General features: G+C 35.0%; 2 protein-coding genes across 3 annotated transcripts in view; one reads left to right on the top strand and one right to left on the bottom strand.

Annotated features, from left to right (window-relative positions):
- The window catches only part of Brca2 (BRCA2 DNA repair associated), a 70,527-nt gene that overhangs the window by 34,731 nt on the left and 15,622 nt on the right, over positions 1-20,174 (top strand). Inside the window, exons 13-23 of the mRNA XM_040281619.2 lie at positions 1,860-2,293; positions 2,822-3,003; positions 4,140-4,327; positions 6,211-6,381; positions 7,075-7,429; positions 11,288-11,443; positions 11,558-11,702; positions 12,973-13,094; positions 16,401-16,599; positions 17,040-17,203; positions 17,292-17,430. Of these exons, the coding sequence (XP_040137553.2) occupies positions 1,860-2,293; positions 2,822-3,003; positions 4,140-4,327; positions 6,211-6,381; positions 7,075-7,429; positions 11,288-11,443; positions 11,558-11,702; positions 12,973-13,094; positions 16,401-16,599; positions 17,040-17,203; positions 17,292-17,430 (2,255 nt within the window). The remainder of the gene's footprint in view (positions 1-1,859; positions 2,294-2,821; positions 3,004-4,139; positions 4,328-6,210; positions 6,382-7,074; positions 7,430-11,287; positions 11,444-11,557; positions 11,703-12,972; positions 13,095-16,400; positions 16,600-17,039; positions 17,204-17,291; positions 17,431-20,174) is intronic.
- N4bp2l1 (NEDD4 binding protein 2 like 1) overlaps positions 16,353-20,174 on the bottom strand; it is a 48,071-nt gene continuing 44,249 nt past the window's right edge. Inside the window, exon 6 of one of the 2 annotated variants that reach the window (XM_078016143.1) lies at positions 16,353-16,573. In XM_078016143.1, coding sequence (XP_077872269.1) covers positions 16,570-16,573 — 4 coding nt within the window. In that variant the 3' untranslated portion in view covers positions 16,353-16,569. Of the gene's footprint in view, positions 16,574-16,945; positions 17,081-20,174 lie in introns of those variants that run through there. The other variant, XM_078016142.1, reaches the window with a different exon arrangement.

Raw genomic sequence — 20,174 nt, 5'->3', positions numbered from 1 at the left:
CAGGGGCTGGAGGTATAACTCAATGGTAAAGTGCATGCTAGCATGTGTAAGGCCCTGAGTTTGATCCCCAGTGTGCCACACAGGAAAAAAACAAACATTTTTTTTTAGCCTGGTGCGTACTAATCCCAGCTACTTGGGAGGCTGAGGGAGGAAGATCCCAAGTTCAAGGCCAGCATGGGTAATATGGTGAGATCCCGTCTCAAAAACAAAACATTACTTAAGTAATGCTTTAATTTTACCTTGCAGGCAAACTATTCTGAGGCTCTATTTTCTGTTCCAAAGTTCTCTTGCTGCTTCTCTAGACTGAACATCACATTTATGATTCTGGAATTTCTCTTCAATTCCATTCCAAGAGCTACTTTTTTCTATGTTTAATTCATGTTTCTAAAGTTCCACATTTTTCTCCTTATTTATGCACTTGTTTTGATTACTTTTCTGAGAAAAATGCATGAGAGATAAATCTTTTGGTACTATGCATCTGAAAAATATCTACTCAATTTTTGATGTGCTGGGGATTGAACCTAGAGCCTCATACATGGTAGGCAGGTGCACTGACACTGAGCTACATCCACAGCCTGTCTACCCACCCTCTTAATTGATGTTTAGTCAGTGATAGGATTTTTGGATAGAAATCATTTTGTCTCAGAATATAATACATTCATCTGTAAAATGTGCTTAGTCATAATACAAATGTTGGAAATTGATAGAATCAAATACAGTTATATATACTGTAAAGTGGAGGTGGTGTTGACAGAGATAAATCTTCGTTTTCCATAGTGGGAGGTTATTAGCAACTGCATTGAGAACAATTTCTCAAAATAGTGAGAGAAAGGAGAGCTCATTTAGTGAAAATTGAGGAAGTGGAAAAATTACCTGTTGAAGAAAGTTGACCACAGAGTGTAGGTAACGATGAATATTACCTTGAAGTAGAAATAAGGCTGAGAAAAATGTGCCTACATAAAGAGGCACTCAAAAAATGTATAAACAGGGGCTGGGGTTATGGATCAACGGTAGAGCGCTTGCCCCACACATTCAAGGCCCTGGGTTTGATCCTCAGCAACACATAAAAATAAATAAAAAATAAAGTTTCATTTAAAAAAAAACATACAAAAATTATTTTAAAAAATAAATGTATAAACGGACTGGGGCAGTAGCTCAGTGGCAGAGCACTTGCCTTGAACATGTAAGGCACTGGGTTCTATCCTCAGCACCACATAAAAACAATAAATAAAGATACTGTGTCCTCTACAATTGAAAACCATATTTGGGGCTGGGGTTGTGGCTCAGTGGTAGTGTGCTCGCCTCCCACGTGCGAGACCCTGGGTTCGATCCTCAGCACCACAGAATAATAAATTAATAAAATAAACGTATTGTGCCCAACTACAACTAAAAAATAAATATTTTTTTAAAAAAGAAATGTATATACAGGTGGAGGAGATGGGAAAAATACTATTTGAAAGAGTAAGACTTCTGAATAGAATGAGTTATTAAATGAGCTCAAGAGTTCTGGTAAAAGCAGAAGCCAGAGAGGATGGGCAGATATTTCGATAATAAGAAGGTAAGGAAGGAGGTAAAATTGAATGGGACACACACTGAGAAGACCCACTTTTGACATACTCTATTGTGTTACATAGATTGTAAAATCAAAGGCTAGGAATAAATGCATAAGAGTCAGTTATAGCCTAGAAAAAGTATGGTATTGTTTTGGAATGGTAACCGTGATAAATGCAAAACAATTATCTGAACAGAATTGCCATGTAGCATTTGAAGGTCTACAAAAATAGCATATACATAAACATGTGTATGTGCACATTTATTGCTTAATAATCAGACTTAAATATTTTCTCTCCCCAATGTAGCACAATTAAGAAACAGCAAGAAACCCAGAAACCAAATTTTACTGTACCTGGTCAGAAATTTCTATCTAAATCTCATCTTTATGAACACCTGACTTCAGAAAAATCTTCAAGCAATTTGCCAGTTTCAGAGCAGCCACTTTATAAAGATCCCGCTACAAGAAAGGAAAAAATGAGATACTCAATTACTACAGGAAAATCAAACAAAGTCTTTGTCCCACCTTTCAAAACTAAATCACATCTTTACAGAGATGAACATTGTGTTTCCAAGAATATTAATTTGTGTGAAAACAAACAAAAACAAAGAAACATAAATGAATGTGGCTCTTGTAATAAGGAAAACAATATTAACGATAGTGATATTCATCAGTTTGACAAAAACAGCACCAGTCAAGTAACAACTACAATTGTCCCAAATTGTGAAGAAGAATCTTTAGGTTTGTGAGATAATTTGTGTGACCCATTTTTGCCTTTTGGTTAGATATTTCTCGTTAAAATCTTGTAGTAAGTTATATTCTTAAGGGTTTCCCTATTTTGTGGTGATTAATAATTTCAGAACCTTTTTTAATGTTTTAGATTTTCTAAATCCAAAGATTAGGTTTAAATTATTCCAATGATTTGTTTTGGTTTCCCCAAAGAACTTGTGGTCTTTCTTGTTTAAAAAAATTTTTTAAAAGACTACTAGACACACAATCCAGGACTGTTATTTATGGAGTATATTTTATCATGCTACTAATTGTCTTCTAAAATTGAGATAAAAGTAATAGATGTATGTCTAATCTTTATGTACAACTTAACAAGTTGAAATTTTATTATCTCTGAAAATTTAAAAATGATAGGGGCTCCTTTTTTCAATGCATGTAAAATTAGAGTAAATTGATACATATAGTTTTATAAAGCTGGGGATGCACTTTCTAAATTTACATTTAGATTTATTTTTTTACTAATTATTTGGTCTTTAACAGATTTAATTATAAGCCTTCAGAATGCCAGAGATAAACAGGATATGCGAATTAAAAAGAAACAAGGACAACATATCTTTCCACAGCCAGGCAGTCTATATCTTGCAAAAACCTCCACTCTTCCTCGAATCTCTATGAAAGCAGCAGTAGGAGGCCAAGCTCCCTCTGCATGTTCTCATAAACAGGTACACTTTTCTCTGTTGTACTAATGTCTTCTGTGGCACTCTTCCATTAATAGTTTAAGTACGGGCAAATTGTTTAAGAATGAAAAAATTAGTGAAAGAGTGGATGAAAGAGATCACTGTGCTTCCTAATCTACCTACCTACCTGGCAGCCTCCCTCTTGGCCTTTCCTTACCAAAGTGATCTGTGCTTCAAAATTTCTTTTTCTTTTTCCCCTAAAAATATCTTTCTTATTTATTTCATTACTATAAGTGCTGTCAGCTAGGCATTAGGGGATAAGTAGTCACCTTAAATTTGAAGTGTGAATAACTCATAGCCCTAAAGACTATTTACATATTTAAAAGAGATTTCTGGTTAACCTACTACTGTCTAGGTAGAATTTTTCACAATGAAAAAATGGAAATAATATTAATAGCTCACATTTATTGAGCCGTTTCCAAGTACTGAGCACTTAGCATTTTACATGCATTGATTCTATTTTGCTTAATCTTTACAGTCACCCTGTATGAAAAATATCATTTTGCCCATCACTTTGTAAATGAGAGGACTGAAGCATAGAGTTAAGTAACTTCCCAGAGTTATGTAATCAGGAAGTTGAAGAGCTAGAATTCTAAATCAAGGGTCTGACTACTGAGTGAAGTGCTGAACACAGACATGTTGGGTTAAGCATGCTGGTGTGAATCTTCCTGAAACTGGGCCAGGCTTCAGTAATACTCTTCCCTGTTCTCCTTCTTCTATACTTTTGAATTCAAGAGATTTCATAAATTATTTCTTTATCCCCACAGTGTCTTCCTGTGGCATATTTAGCATGAAGCTTATACACTTGAATGTTTAGGTTGTTTATAATACATTAAAATTAGCTTCTAGCTAAGAAGTTTGTTTATTTATTTTTGTTGTTGTTGTCTTTTTGTTTTTGCCTCGATGTATGTGTGTAAGTGGTGGTGAGGATCAAACCCAGGGCCTTGTGCATGCTAATAAGCACGTAGTCTACCACTGTGCTGTACCCCCAGTACAGTTAAATATTTTTATACTGAATAGTTTAATATTTAAATGAAAAATTCTTGGCAAATTCAGTTTTATACTATGAAATGTTTATTTTCTTTTATTTGTCATCAAATTTTTCTGTTTATTTTGTGCAGCTCTATATGTATGGTGTTTCTAAACATTGCATAAAGATTAACAGCAAAAATGCAGGGTCTTTTCAGTTTCACACTCAGGATTATTTTAGTAAGGAAGATTTATGGTCTGGAAAGGGAGTCCAGTTGGCTGATGGTGGATGGCTCATACCCTCTAATGATGGAAAGACTGGAAAAGAAGAATTTTATAGGTACTGTATGCAAAAAGATTTTGTTAGCTTTAATATATACTATAATTCCTATAAAGTTCACTAGAAATAAATATTTTATACATTGAATCATTTTTAGTGTATTGTGATTCAGTAGGCATTCTGTTAAAATCTTATGAAAAGTGAACATGGTTTGTCCTGGGATTTAATGAATTGGATTTCTTAAATTGACTTTTTCTTGTGCATTTACAAAATAAAAGTGGATAAGTTAAATTTGAATTAGACTTATGAGGGACCCATACACATACACATTTATGTCATATTCTTTTTTATTGTATATTTTAATAAGTACAAAATATAAAAACTAGAAGTTAAACAGAAATATTTAAATATCAGTAATACCAAATAACAAGAAAATCTCAGTGCTCTAAAACATCAATAATTTAGGAACTATATAACCACTTTTGAGTCTAATGTTTACACAAACATAATTAAAAATATTTTGCCATTAAGATGTATCACCAAGCACAAGAGATGGGAATTCTTTCTCTAGAACCCTTATTTTTAAAAACTCTGCATCCTTCCAAAATTAATTATCTTGAACAAGCTTAAATATTTTTTCCTGAAGATATTTTTTACTTTTTTGGAGTACTTTAAAATAGGAGCCCTATTTACATCATGCATGCATCTTAGATAACTAACATCTGCTGTAGATTCTAGTAGGAAAAATATAGTAAGATCATTGTATTATTTTCTTGTACTAAAGAGAATGCATAGTATGAAGCTTGATTATTCTGTAGTCAAGTGGTCAGGGTTCATAGAGTTGAGGCAATTATGGGTTGTCTGTGGATCATTCAGTGAATATTTATTGTGCATCCACTATGTGCCAGGTACTATTCTGGACACTAGGCATCACAAAGAAAAACAAACAAAAAAGGTAGTTGCTTTAATGAGTCATGCATCCTACTGGGGGTGGAAAGAACAGAATGTTTTAAAAATAGCCAGTAATTTCTATGTTGGGAGGTGATGAATACTCTGAAAATGGATAAAGCTGGATAGGTGTTAGGGGATAAAACTGTTTTATGCTGATGAATGTCATTCAGCAGAGAGGGAAGAAATTGATGGTGCAGGAGGAGTCATTTCTTAGGTGAAGGATAGAGCAACAGAGGGTGGGAGCTGGTGCACCAATGGCAGAAGGTAGCGGATAAGGAAACAGGGGCTGTGGTGAGTAGGTGTGAAGAGGGAGGCTGTGGAAGTCCTCTTTTGAGTACTTCTGTTGTCTTAGGGCTCAGAGAGAGTACGAGACAGTAGAAGCAGTTAGAGATTTGAGAAGAGAGGGAATGCTGCCAAGGAAGCACCAGGACTAGGGAAGAGTTTTCCTGGGTGTGATTTTAAAAGCATTCCCTTTTTGTGGTCCTGGGGATTGAACCCAGGAACACTTTACCACTGAGCCACATCTCTGCTCTTTTTCATTTTTTGAGTCAGGATCTCGCTAAGTTGCTCACGGCCTCACTAAGTTGCTAAGTCTAACTTTGAACCTATGATCCTCCTGCCTCAGCCTCCCAGGTTGCTGGGAGTACAGGCATACTCCACCATTCCTGGCTTAAAAACATTCTCTTTAATAGAAAAGTAGTCTAAAATATAATTATTTTAAATTAGCAACTTAATTTTCCAGCAACAACTCTACATGAGTTGAAAGCATTATATTGACTGTTCTGTTAAGTGGAGTTTTTATTAATATGCTATTTTGATAAGTGCTAAACGATTTTCTAAAATTTTATTACTTATAGATCATATGGTCACTTGTAAAACCTTTTGAATCATGTACAATATAGTTTTATGTATAAAGAATAATTATAATTGTTGAACATAATATCATCAACCTATATGTTTGTTATTATATTATTGTACATTTATTTGTTCAGGGCTTTGTGTGACACCCCAGGTGTTGACCCAAAACTTATTTCTAGAGTTTGGGTCTATAATCACTACAGATGGATTATATGGAAACTGGCAGCTATGGAATTTGCTTTTCCTAAGGAATTTGCTAATAGATGCCTAAATCCAGAAAGGGTTCTTCTTCAACTAAAATACAGGCAAGTTTAAAGTATTATATTAAGTAATCTTACACTGTGGTATAATTCAGGTATTTGCTCAGTCTGTGACTTCTGTGTCAAAGATGGTACATGAGCCAGTTCCCATCCGACCCTGCTTCATGTTGTATAGAGTTGTTCTCTAGTCATTGCCCAGACCACTTAGAGAGGTCACACATTCATATATTACCTCTTGTTTTTCTCTTCCCCCAACTTTCTCTTCAACCTCTTGGCATATGAGAAGAATATGACTTATAATCTGATCAATTATACAGGTATTAATAATAAAGCATTTTTGTATTTTTAAATTTTAGTTTTCATACTTTAACAATATGAAAATGTATTTTCTACCTAAAAGTTTTTCAAGTATTTCTCAGTATTTTTTTGCCAAATTAATTGGGACAGGGGGTGGGGTGTAGGGTACCAGGGACTGTACTCAGGGGCACTTGACCACTGAGCCACATCCCCAGCCCTTTTTTGTATTTTATTTAGAGACAGGTTCTCATTGAGTTGCTTAGTGCCTCACTGTTGCTAAGCTGACTTTGCATTCTAAATACTCCTGCCGCAGCCTCCCAAGCCCTGGGATTACAGGTGTTTGCCAGTGCACCCAGCTGCTAAATTAATTTTATTCTCAATTACTCAGTGACTTTGTTTATGGTACAATTCCTAAAACAGGCATTTTCTTTTCATTTTTAGATATGATGTGGAAATTGATAGAAGCAGAAGATCTGCTATAAAAAAGATCCTGGAAAGGGATGATACAGCTGCAAAAACACTTGTCCTCTGTGTTTCTGACATCATTTCATCCATCACTGACATATCTGAAACTTCTAGCAGTAAAACTAGTGGTGTAGATGCCAAGAAAGTGGCAATTATTGAACTTACAGATGGATGGTATGCTGTCAAGGCCCTGTTGGACCCTCCTCTCTTAGCCCTCTTAAAGAATGGGAGACTGGCTGTAGGTCAGAAGATCGTTATTCATGGAGCAGAATTGGTGGGCTCTCCTGATGCCTGTACACCTCTTGAAGCCCCAGAATCTCTTATGTTAAAGGTAAATTAAATTAATGCCGCTGACTCATTTAAATTCAAGAGAGGTCTTATACTTAAATTTTTAAATTTACTTATGTTAGTAAAATTGCTGTATTTCTTGAAAACGTTCTGACAATGTGAGGGGCAGATTATTTAGACAATTTGTGTCATTTTGGGAAGAGCCTGAGATATTTCTTGAGCTAAATATTGTTCCAATTAAAGAGAAAGTCAATTTGTACTAGAATTTGGTTTCAATACCTATATCCTTTACTGCCATCTTCTTGTAGCTTTGTTTCTGCTTGATTACTTGATCAGATCCCCTTTCCAGTGTGATTAGAGAATTAGGTTTTAGTGCTTCTCAAATGTGTAATAATAAAATACCTTTGGTCTCTGTGTGTATTTGAAACCATACAACCGGACATTGTCATGTTGAATAGTAGCAATATTGCCATTAGAAGTTACTGATGATGTTGCACATACAGATTCACTGACATGGTAACCTTGTAGAAAATTTACTTCAGTTGTATGCTGCATCTCTAATTCAGGGGAGAATTTCATAAATTAAACATTTTTAAGGTAAAGAGATTTTATTTGGCCTTTCATCAAGCGAAAACAGGCTTCTGGTTTTTGTTGCTTAGAATATCAAAGTTGTGAGGGTTTTCATCTTCTTGTTTGTTATTTGTTATTATCAAATCTGTGTGTGTGCATAGTTCCGAAAGTCAAAGTATATAAGGCTTATGACCAAAACAAAAGCTATCCCTAGCACATCCCCTCTTTGTGCTTCAGAAGTGACCATTAACAACCATGTGGCTATTTCTTTTGTTTATACTACCATGTCTTTTCCCCTTCAGTTAAGACATTAACTATTAACTTCCTGCTGTAGAAGATGAAGATTTAGGTCTCTTATACCACACCACCATATATTTCTCTTCCCCCATTTCTCCATACCAGTGCAGCATAATTTTTAGCGAAGTTTATACTTACTTTTAAGTATACGTTTAATATAAGTTAAATATACGTTTAAAAATAAGTTATTATAACGTTATAATAACTATGAAAATATTTTTTGCAACATAGTACATACATACTATATCCTTTCTTTATCATTTACTGCTTTCCCTGGAGTTATTACATGTCTTCTTTGTTTTTTACTTTTCTACATCCTTACCACTGATGTCTTACTCTTTATGTGTGCATGCTAGAAACCCTATTTCCTGGATTCTGTGTCATCTTTCTAGACTTATTTTCTGGTTCTGAGGGTTCACAACTTCTAATCTTATAGAGAAAGTGAACTTGAAGTTTTTTGAAATCTTATTGTAAGGTCAACTGAGTATAAAAATCTAGGTTGAAATTATTCCTTTAAGCCGGGCTTGATGGTATGTACATGTAATCCCTACCACCTGCCTCAGCAAATTAGCAAGGCCCTTAGTGAAACCCTGTCTCAAAATACAAAATAAAAAGCTCTGAGGATATAGCCATCCCTGGGTTCAATCCTCAGAACAAAAATAAATAAGTAAATTATTCCTTCAAAATTTTGGAGGATATTTCTTTATTAACTTCTTCTAATATAGCTTTTACCACTAGTATAGCTTATTACTAAGCTTATTGCTATTTTTATTCTTAATCCTTCATTATGTGGTCTGATTTTTTTTTTCCTCCACTATTCTAAAATTTCACAGTATGCTACTTCAATGTTCTTTTCTTTTTTTTTTAATTGTGGGTATTGTGTATCCAATCTAGGAACAATGTATTTTACTAAGTTGTGGGAAATTTTCTTAAAGTGATTCTTTTATAATTTTCTTATTTTTTTTTTCTGTTTCCTAATATTCGGGCACTAGACTGCTTAGATTAGTCCTATAATTTTCCAGTCTTTTCTCACTATTTTGTTGTTGTTGTCTCTTTCCCACTTTTCTAAAATAGTTCTTAATTCTTTCTTCTAATCACTAAAGTGAATTTGTTTCTACCAGCATAATTTTTTATTTCAGGAGACTTTATCATTCCCTAAATGTTTTTTGTTCTTGCTACATTTGGCTGTTGTTCTATAGACACAATATCTTATCTTTCTGAAGCAATTACATAATGTTTTATTTTCATTTTGTCTTTCTTGCTTCCTGCATTTTTTTGTGAGAACCTCTTTTTCTTTTGGTTTGAGTCTTTCAGATTGTAGACTTCCTTGACTGGCAATCACTTCCAGGGAAGGACTTGTCAGCTTACAGGGCAAAGAGGTGGGGATTTGGGTTTTTAGTTAGAAGATCCTCAAATATCAGTGACTATACCAAGAGGTGAGCAGAGTAAAGAAACAATAGGAGACTCATTGTCACCATGAGGATTTTCACTTCAGTTCTGTTTTTACTATGATAACATCTCTCCCCTACCCTCATTGCATCTACCCAGTGTTCAGAGTATGGGATACATGTGGTTTAGCCTCCCCAGAAGTGGAGTCCCCTGGGTTCTATTTTAATGGGATAAGAGACAGCCACCTGGCTGCTTGGAATAGGAGAGGAAATCTGGGGTCTTAACGGTCTTTGTACAAAATTTCAACCACTCTTCCTATTTTCTGACCTATCTTATGTACCTGCCTTCAGGGTACCTGTTAGCTCCAATTTTTTAGTGTTTTCTTCAATTATTTGTGTCTTATTGGCTTCTTATGACAAATTTGATGGCTGAGTAATCTTGGTCAAGTTATCAACTGTAAAATGGGAATAAATCTAAGGACTATTATAGACATTAAATGTTAATAGTTGTAAAGTAGTTAACATCATGCTAGCCACCATAGTAAATGCTCTCTGAATATTTGCAGTTGTTATTATCCATGATCATTCTCGGGCTGTTTTGTCATTTACTCATCCAACAAATTTTTAGCTTCCAAAATTTTGATGATGTTACATCTGTTGTTCTCGCTCATTCTATTTGTCCTAATTAGTTTTCCACCCATGTTTGTGTTAGTTTTTGTCATTTTGACCAAAATACCTGACAAAAACAGGTTAGAGGAGGAAAAGTTTATTCTCACGGTTTCAGAGGTTCAGGACATGGTTAGCCAACCTCATTGCTCTGGGCCTAAGGTAAGGCAGAATAACGTGGTGGAAGGGTATGGCAGAGGAAGGCTGCTCAGCTCATGACAACTGGGAAGCAAAGAGAGAGAGAACTGAGCAAGGGGCCAAGGACAGATATAGTCCAAGACCATACTCCAGTGACCTACTTCCTTTAGCCATGCCCCACCTCCCTACAGTTACCATCCACCAGTCTATTCAGTTATCAGTGGATTAAGCCACTGATGAGGTCAGAGTGTTAATCATGCCTAAAAGCCCAACCTTGCCACATTGGGAACTTTACTTTCAAAACATGAACTTTTCAGGAAACATTCCAGATTCAAGCCATAACAATATTTAAATTGAAGATCCTTTGATCTACTATCTAATACAAACATTTAACACCAATGTTTGATATAGTATAAGAAGTGCTATATTTTGAGAATATTTTCACTTGTCGCTTTTCAGTTTTCCTTTTTGGGGGGCTGGGGAATACCAGAGATTGAACTCAGGGACACTTGACCACTGAGCTACATCCCCAGTCCTATTTTGTATTTTATTTAGAGACAGGGTCTCACTGAGTTGCTTAGCACCTCGCTGTTGCTGAAGATGGCTTTGAATCCATAGTCCTCCTGCCTCAGTCTCCAGAGTTACTGGGATTACAGGCATGTGCCACCAGGCCCAGCTGTACACTTTTCATTTTTCTACTTACTTCTTTACTAATCTTCTTAAGACATTTCAAAGTGAATATTTTAAAAGCAGCCCTAATAGAATGAAAACTCTTAGAAAGTTTGGAATGGAATTGAGTATGTATTTAACTTCTAAATCAGTTTGTTTGTTAATTTGTCCAGATTTCAGCTAATAGTACTCGGCCTGCTTGCTGGTACACCAAACTCGGGTTCTTTCCTGATCCTAGACCTTTCCCTCTGCCCTTGTCATCATTGTTCAGTGACGGAGGAAATGTGGGTTGTGTTGATGTTGTTGTTCAAAGAGTATACCCTATGCAGGTATGATACGTTCTTGAAGCTTACAGTGTGTTTTCTTTCGTTTGAGACAATTAATTTGAATGCTCCCTACCAGCTGTTTTTGATGTTGTTGTTTTAATATAATACATTATGCAGTGGATGGAGAAGACATCTTCTGGATTGTACATATTTCGCAGTGAAAGAGAAGAAGAAAAGGAAGCAGCAAGACATGCAGATGCTCACCAAAAGAAACTAGAAACCTTGTTTGCCAAAGTGCAAGCAGAATTTGAAGAACATGAAGGTAAAGTGTGTTATATAATCCAAATTATTATTTTTCATATGAAAAATTTAAGGGCTTTTAATTTAATATTTGTAATTAAATGAATTGTCTTTTTAATTCTGAGTCTGAATTTTTTTTTAATATTATACAGATGCACAGATAAACATTGAACTTTTCTCAAATTATCATTATTTATTTCCAAAACACTGACCTTTTAGATGCTCGTAATTATCTCAAGCAGTAAAAGATGATGTTCTCAGCCTTTTTTCAGGGCCCTTAAATAAAATTCCTAGTAAGGTTCAGGGTGAGGGCTGGAGCTGGGGCTGAATGGTAGAGCGCTTGCCTAGCACATGTGAGGCACTGGGTTTGATCCTCAGCACCACATAAAAAAGAAATAAAAGTAAAGGTATTTTGTGTCCATCTATAGCTAAATATAAATAAATAAATATATATATATAATTTTTTTTTTTTTTTAAAGATTCAGGGTGAAGATATCTAGAGTATTCTTTTGTGGTATTAGAGAAAAAAAAGCAAAAGGAGAAAACCAGGAGATCATTTTTTCCCCTAAGCTGTTACTCTTTTTGCTTAGTGTCTTTATCTACCTTATATGACTTTATATTTTTGTCTTTGGAGTGGTCAGTTTTCATGTATTTCTGGAACAAGGACTTGTTATCCTTGTGGCATCCATTTTAATAAGAAAAATTATGTTTTTAATGTTTGAACCATATTAATTTACTTTTTCTAATGTACCTTTTTGTTGCTAACAGTTTTATAATTTCCTTATGATTTTATATTTTATTTAACTTCATATTATATATGTCTACAGAAAAATTGGACTCTCAATATTTTATTTGCTTAAAATTGTAACAGCTCATACTATTTTCATGAATAGAGAATCAATAACAAACCTTTTTTTTTAAGATTTATTTTTTAGCTGTAGTTGGACACAATACCTTTATTTCATTTATTTATTTTTATGTGGTGCTGAGGATCGAACCCAGGGACCCCGCGCGTGCTAGGCTAGCACTCTACCGCTGAGCCACAATCTCTGCCCCTCATTTTCTTAATTTATAAATTAAGTAAACTCTTATGTGTGACTATTTATTTTAACCATGAGTATACCAGTTTTAAATTTTCCAAGAAAACTTTTAGCAGATTAGTATTTTTTAATTCTTTTTTAATCTCCCTGCTTTGGGTGTTTTTTGTTTTTTGTTTTTTTCCCCTGGTTCTCTACTTTGCACTGTTCTTAAATTTTTGGTTTAACTCATTAGTAATGCTTTTTTTTCCTTAGAACACACAACAAAACAGTGTGTACCATCACGTGCACTAACAAGACAGCAAGTCCATGCTCTGCAGGATGGGGCAGAGCTTTATGAAGCAGTAAAGAATGCACCAGACCCAGACTACCTTGAGGTGAGCCAGTAAGAGACAGATGATGAGCCTTGATCCCCACCCTGGAATGTGGGAAGCTACGTTGACTTTCTGGCTTTTATGGGAAGCAAAACATCAAAATGCTGCATCTTTCAAAGGGAATGAGAACACTTCTGGCATCTTGAGTGATGCACCAAGCCAGTGTGATGGGTTTTTTGATTCTGTGTATCAGATGGAGATTGGGGAAGTACATGTATTTCTTTTTCTTCCTTTCTTTCTTTTCTTTTTTTTTTTTTTTTACTATTTTTAGTTGTAGATGGACAAATACCTTTATTTTTTTAAATTTTTATTCCAATTTGTTATATATGACAACAGAATGTATTACAATTCATATTACATGTATAGAGCATATTTTTTCATATCTCTGGTTATATACTCTCACCATTCATGTCTTCATCCATGTACTTAGGGTAATGATGTCCATCTCTTTCCACCATCCTTTTTATACCCCTCCCCCTGCCTTCCCCTCCTCCCCTTCCTATCTAGAATTCGTCTATTCCTCCCATGCTTCCCTCTCAACCCCACTATGAATCAGCCGCCTCATATCAGAAAACATTAGGCATTTGGTTTTTGGAATTGGCTTACTTCGCTTAGCATTATATTCTCCAACTCCATCCGTTTACCTGCAAATGCCATGGTTTTATTCCTTTTTATTGCTGAGTTATATTCCATTGGGTGTATATACCACGTTTTCTTTATCCATTCATCTACTGAAGGGCATCTAGGTTGTTTCCATAGTTTAGCTATTGTAAATTGTGCTGCACTAAACATTGATGTGGCTATGTCCCTGTAGTAGCTGTTTTTAAGTCCTTTAGGTTTAGACTGAGGAGTGGGGTAGCTGGGTCAAAAAGTGGTTCCATTCTGAGTTTTCCAAGGAATCTCCATATTGCTTTCCATATTGGCTGCACCAATTTACAGTCCCACTAACAATGCAAATACCTTTATTTTATTTACTTATTTTATGTGGTGCTGAGGATCGAACCCATGCCTCACTCATGCTAGGTAAGTGCTCCACCACTGAGCTACAACCCCAGCCCCAAGTTCATGTGTTTCATGTGTTAATTAAACATGGTTTAAAATATAGCAAAACTTGTTTATTTTATTTTAGTTGTAATTGGATACAATACCTTTATTTATTTATTTAACTTTTTTATTTATAGGTGAATACAATATCTTTATTTATTTTTATGCTGAGGATCAAACCCAGTGCCTCATGCACACTAGGCGAGCACTCTATTTCTGAGCCACAACCTCAACCCCACAATACCTTTATTTTATTTATTAATTTTTATGTGGTGCTGAGGATTGAACCCAGGGCCTCCTCAAACATTCTAGGCGAGCATTCTACCACTGAGACACAACCCCAGCCCCCAAACTTGTTTATTTTAATATTAAAAAATCTTCAGTGCGGCGTCTTTGTTTCCAAGTTTTTGGTTTCTCAGAGCCTACTTACAATTGTTCATCAATTTCTACCTTAAGGATACTGGGACAGGAGACTTCCAGAAGCATTAAAGTGTGTTAAAAACAGCATAGGTTTTAGAATCACAGCTTTACCATTTATTAGCTAAGAAAATTGGGAATAAAATAGCTATAAAATGGTCATAAGATACATAATTTTAGGATCAAATGATTTATCTAAAAGTTCCACACACTTTATAGTTAGTATTCACATGCTATTAGTTACTATTATTTGAACACCCATTTCACATATTAAAATAAGCAACCTCCTAAATTAGACACCCTAGATGTCTAAAATAATTCATGCTGATTCTAGGATTACTTTGCTAAGTAGAGAAGAGGGGCAGTATTTAGGGAAATTGTTTACTGATTAATTGTTTTTTTGTTGTTTATTGATTAATTTTATTTTATGACTTAATAAATGAGGTAAATTTATTTTTAACTTTATTACATAGTGGGACTACAAAATAAATATTCCGGCACTAATATGAGCAGTGTTATTCTGAATAAAATTCTCTCCTGTCTCAAATGTTACAACTTGACTCTTCTGTGAGAAGCCCATTTTAAAGTCCAAGGGGATACTTGCTACAAGTTGCCATGTTTAAGATTTATTTGTTGAAGTTTAGGTGTTCTTTGAGTCATCCTGAACATAGTTTTAATTCCATCCCCAGAATTTAACAAAACACTTATTAGTCTAGTTTCCTTTTATAGAATTAACAGATATTATAAGGAGGAACTAAAGGGGACAGAATGAGAGCTGAATGTCTAAGTTCAGCCACTTGTAGCTAGACAAGTGATTTGTCTCTGAGGGCCTTGTTCTCATGTTCTATCAAGTGGAAGCATAAAAGTAGGTTCTCTCTAAAGTTCTGAGTGTATCTAATTATATCAGATTTGAATTAGATAAAAATCGCCATTGTAAAGTTCTTAGAGGGGAAAACAGCCATCAATTTCTAAATAGCCTTGTTAAAAGAATTTGTTTGCAGTAGCAATGTTGAATATCATAGATGTTCTGAAATTGTAGGATTTTTTTTTAAATTCATGTTTAAACTAGACTCTTTGTATTTAGAAGACGTTTTTGGAATACATAGATTTTATAGTTTCCCTTCCCAGAATTGATTAGGACTTTAAGATGTATAAGACTGTAGCAATTTCATAGGGAACATATCTAGATTCCATTTCCCATTTTATTTTTTTATTCATTTGTTTTTCTTAGACTGGATAAAATTCCAAGGAGCAACAGACAGGAATTGGCCAAAATTAGTGGAAAAAATGTGTCAAGGCATAGATAAAAGTGCTTGTAGTAAACATTTGTTTCAGATTATATCTACTATCCCAAAGAGCTGATGAAATTTAATTATAGGGGATATGAATAAAGATTCCTAAGTCATCCTCTTAACATGTGGCCTGTGCAAGTTATTTATTCCTTTCTGTGCCTCAGTTTCATCAACTGTAACATAATAACAATAATAGCACCTACATTGAAGGATTATTGTGAGGATTAAATTAATTGGTACATTTACAACACATAGATCTGTTTCTCAAATATAGTGAGAAATCACATTAGCCATTTATGACACAGATAGTGGTGGGTGTGATTAGAATACATTTAGAATTAGAGAATTTTCTCCACCCCTAGGGAGATTTGTCACAAGGATTAGTAAACAGTTTGAGGCCTCTGAAGACACTGTGTGATAAACACTGCATTAAGCCATATTCTTAAAGTGAACTCTAATCTGTTGCATGTTATTCCCATTTAAAGCAATCTGATTATAGTAGGTAGGATTATGTTTTGTTTGCCTTTTTTTATTTCAATATTTTAAATGGTTACAGGGTTATTTCAGTGAAGAGCAGTTAAGAGCTTTGAATAATCACAGACAGATGTTGAATGATAAGAAACAAGCACAGATACAGTTGGAATTCAGGAAGGCCATGGCATCTGCTGAACAAGAAGAACAAGGTTTATCAAGGGATGTTACAGCTGTATGGAAGTTGCGTATTGTTAGCTACAGGAAAAAAGAAAAAGATTCAGGTTAGTATGCATTTTTTTTGGTTCATATCAGTTTTGTTAAGTCAAAAAATGGCATTTTTACAAATGATTACAAATGCTAGATAAAGAATAAAGTTAATGTAAGGGAAGCAAAATGGGCTGTCAGCACTCACAAAGTAATTAATACAATCCTTAAATCTTTATTGTTATTTGTATTTGTTTTTTCTTTTCTTTTTTTCAGTACCTGGAATTGAACCCAGGGTTGCTTAATCAGTAAGCCACATCCCTAGCCCTTTTTTTAATGTTTTATTTTGAGACGGGGGTCCCTCTAAGTCCTTAGTGCCTTGCAGTCCTCCTACCTCAGCCTCCTGAGTCACTGGGATGACAGGTGTGCACCACTGCACCTGGTCTGTATTTGTTTTTAAACAAGAATTTTAATAATAGTTCTTCCCTTTTTGTCTTCTTCATATTTCCCTAAACAGCTATGTTAAGTATCTGGCGTCCATCATCAGACTTATATTCCCTGTTAACAGAGGGAAAGAGATACAGAATCTATCATCTTGCAACATCAAAATCTAAAAGTAAATCTGAAAGAGCTCACATACAGTTATCAGCAACAAAAAAAACTCGATACCAACAACTACCGGTAAAAAATTTTCATTTTAATCTTTTAATTTTGATAAATGCATATTACTTTGGAGAATCTCCATATACTGAATATTTGTTTTCTGTAGGCTTCTGATGAAGTCTTACTCCAGGTTTATCATCCAAGGGAGCCCCTTCACTTCAACAGACTATTAGATCCAGACTTCCAGCCACCTTATTCTGAAGTGGACCTAATAGGATTTGTGGTTTCTGTTGTGAAAAAGATAGGTAATTGTGGCTTTTTATTGATTCATTTGAAAAACATTGTCTTTTAAACTTTATCTTCTAATAATTAGTTGGATCTTCCAGTTGACAAATTTGCTAACTGGCATGTGAAAGTAGTCATCCTTTAATCTCTGATTTTTAAGAAAAAGTTATTCTACATTATTTTCAAGGTAACAGTGCAATCCCATTCTGTGCAACTTATTTTAAAGAAATGTTTTTCAGGATAGTAGTAATTACTATGAAATAATTATAATCTTCTCAGTTAGGAGAGCATTCAAACCTCCAACATCTTCAGCTTTTACTGCTTCCCAGCATCTTAACCAACTTTATCTCTATTTTATTCTTAAATGTGACACCGCACATTCTTCCCTTGTCTGCCTGAGCAATGCACCTGCTCAGGCCCAGCTTTGGTCCCTTCCTTAGGCAGGAAGCCTTCCATCTCTTTTTTTTTTTTTTTTAATATTTATTTTTTAGTTGTAGTTAGACACAATATTTTTATTTTATTTTTATGTGGTGCTGAGGATCAAACCCAGGGCCTTGTGCGTGCTAGGCGAGTGCTATACCACAATCCCAACCCACGAAGCCTTCCATTTCTTGATGACTTACTATGTCCCAGGCACCTCAGCTCAGTCCTAACTCTTTCTCCCACTCAAGCGTTGTAACACTCTCCTTGCTGTTACATCTCAGAGCCTGTGCTCTCGTCTGTCTTGGCGTTTTCAGTCTGTGGTCCATGCAACTTTGTCATGGGTCAGCACCCCTTCCCTGACCACTATTCCTAAGAGAAAAGCACCCCCTCTGCTCCCCTTTACTCTGCTTCATTTTCCTCCATGGCATTCTTTATTATTGTTGTTTTGTTTTTACCAACTTTTCTCTCATGATTTCTCCCTTCCTCAGTTCTTTGGCTTAAGTTTACTGGGGTTTTGTTTTGTTTTGTTTTGTTTTGTTTGTTTGTTTTTTAGAGAAGGCTTCAAATATACCATATTCCATGAGGTCCTCACACTTTCAAATACATACCTGCTGCCTTAATTCTGAGATTGCATCTAAGCTATATATACTGGAGCATCCCTAATCCAAAAATACAAAATGCTCCAAAATCTGAAACTTTTTGAATACCAACATAATACTCCAAGTAGAAAATTCCACACCTGGGCTGGGGATGTGGCTCAAGCGGTAGCGCGCTCGCCAGGCATGCGTGCAGCCCGGGTTCGATCCTCAGCACCACATACAAACAAAGATATAGTGTCTGCCGAAAAACTGAAAAATAAATATTAAAAAATTCTCTCTCTCTCTCTCAAAAAAAAAAAAAAAAGAAGAAGAAAATTCCACATCTGACATCAGGTGATGAGTTGCAGTCAAATGTAGGCATATTAAAGATGTTATATAAAATTACTTTAAGGCAGCTGAGCATGATGGAACACGCCTAAAATCCCAGTTACGTGGGAGACTGAAGCAGAATCACAAGTTTGAGGTCAGCCTGAGCAACTTAGTATGACCTTATCTCAAAAGCTAAAATAAAAAGGACATAGCTCAATGATAAAGCACTTCTTGCATTCAATCTCCAGTACCACAAAAAAGGAGAAAACATTACCTTCAGGCTACATGTATAAGATATACAAGAAACATCGGTGAATTTTGTGTGTAGACCTGGTCTCATCCCAAAGATGCCTTATTATGTTTATGAAAATACACTAAAATCCAAAACACTTCTGGTCCCAAGCATTGCAGATAAGGGATACTCAGCCTGTGTAATATTATGAGGTCATGCTTTTCCCTTCCCTTGTTTTGTCAAGGAATTTTAGAACTGGCCTGATTTTTCCCTAAATGAGGAATTTTCTTAAATGGCTGATTTTATTTCAGGACACCTAAAGAAGATTTGTTTCCAAAATCTTAATTAAGCTATGTATCTATATACCATTCTCTTGGAACATAGATGTTCTTTTAATCTGCAGGTTCAGAGTTTTATATATTTCTGGGAAATTTTCCGGGTTTTGAGCATTTCTTTTTTAGGATCCCTGCTTCAGGAATACTGGTTAGCCCTGTGTTGGATTATTTTTACTTTTGCTTTTATGTCATTGTTTTTACCTTTTTTGTCCTTTCCATCTTTATTCACCCGGATTATAATCAGCCTTTATGTCCTTAATTTTTTTTCCTGCAATACAATATGTATGTCTTGTTCCTGGTTATTTATAATATATACGTCTGTCCCATGGTGATGATCTATTAGTGTGCTCAGTTTATTTCTTTTGTACTGCAGTCTTTTCGTCTTGCAGAGCTATTTATCATCTTATACGCAAGAATACATTTTATGGGCTATATACTCTTACTGAGTTCTACAGCTCAAATCAGTTGTGAAGAATTTGGAAGTTTTCTTCCATTCTTTGAGTTTTATTTTCTTTGCTTTTTGCTCTGTGCCCTTAAAAAAATGGTTTTTTTTTTTTTAGTTATATATAACATTAGATTTATTTCAATATAATTATAAAACATGGAATATAATTTGCTCTAATTCAGTCCCTAGTATTTCCTGTTTCTCTTCCCTTCTCCCTCCCCGTATCCCTTCCCTTCCCTTCCCTTCTCTCTACTAATCTTTCTGCTGTTTACTTATAGGTTTTTTATTAGTATCTTGTAAATATACATGATGGTGAGATTCACTGTGGTATGTTCATGTGTATGCATTGGAAAGTCTCGTCGGTTCTTCCCTTATCTCTTATCTTCTCCTTCCCACACAGTACCCTTCATCTAGTCCACCG

The sequence above is a fragment of the Ictidomys tridecemlineatus genome, chromosome 6 (genome assembly GCF_052094955.1).
Source record: "Ictidomys tridecemlineatus isolate mIctTri1 chromosome 6, mIctTri1.hap1, whole genome shotgun sequence".
Lineage (NCBI taxonomy): Eukaryota > Metazoa > Chordata > Mammalia > Rodentia > Sciuridae > Ictidomys > Ictidomys tridecemlineatus.
This window is presented reverse-complemented; position numbering and strand designations above follow the sequence as displayed.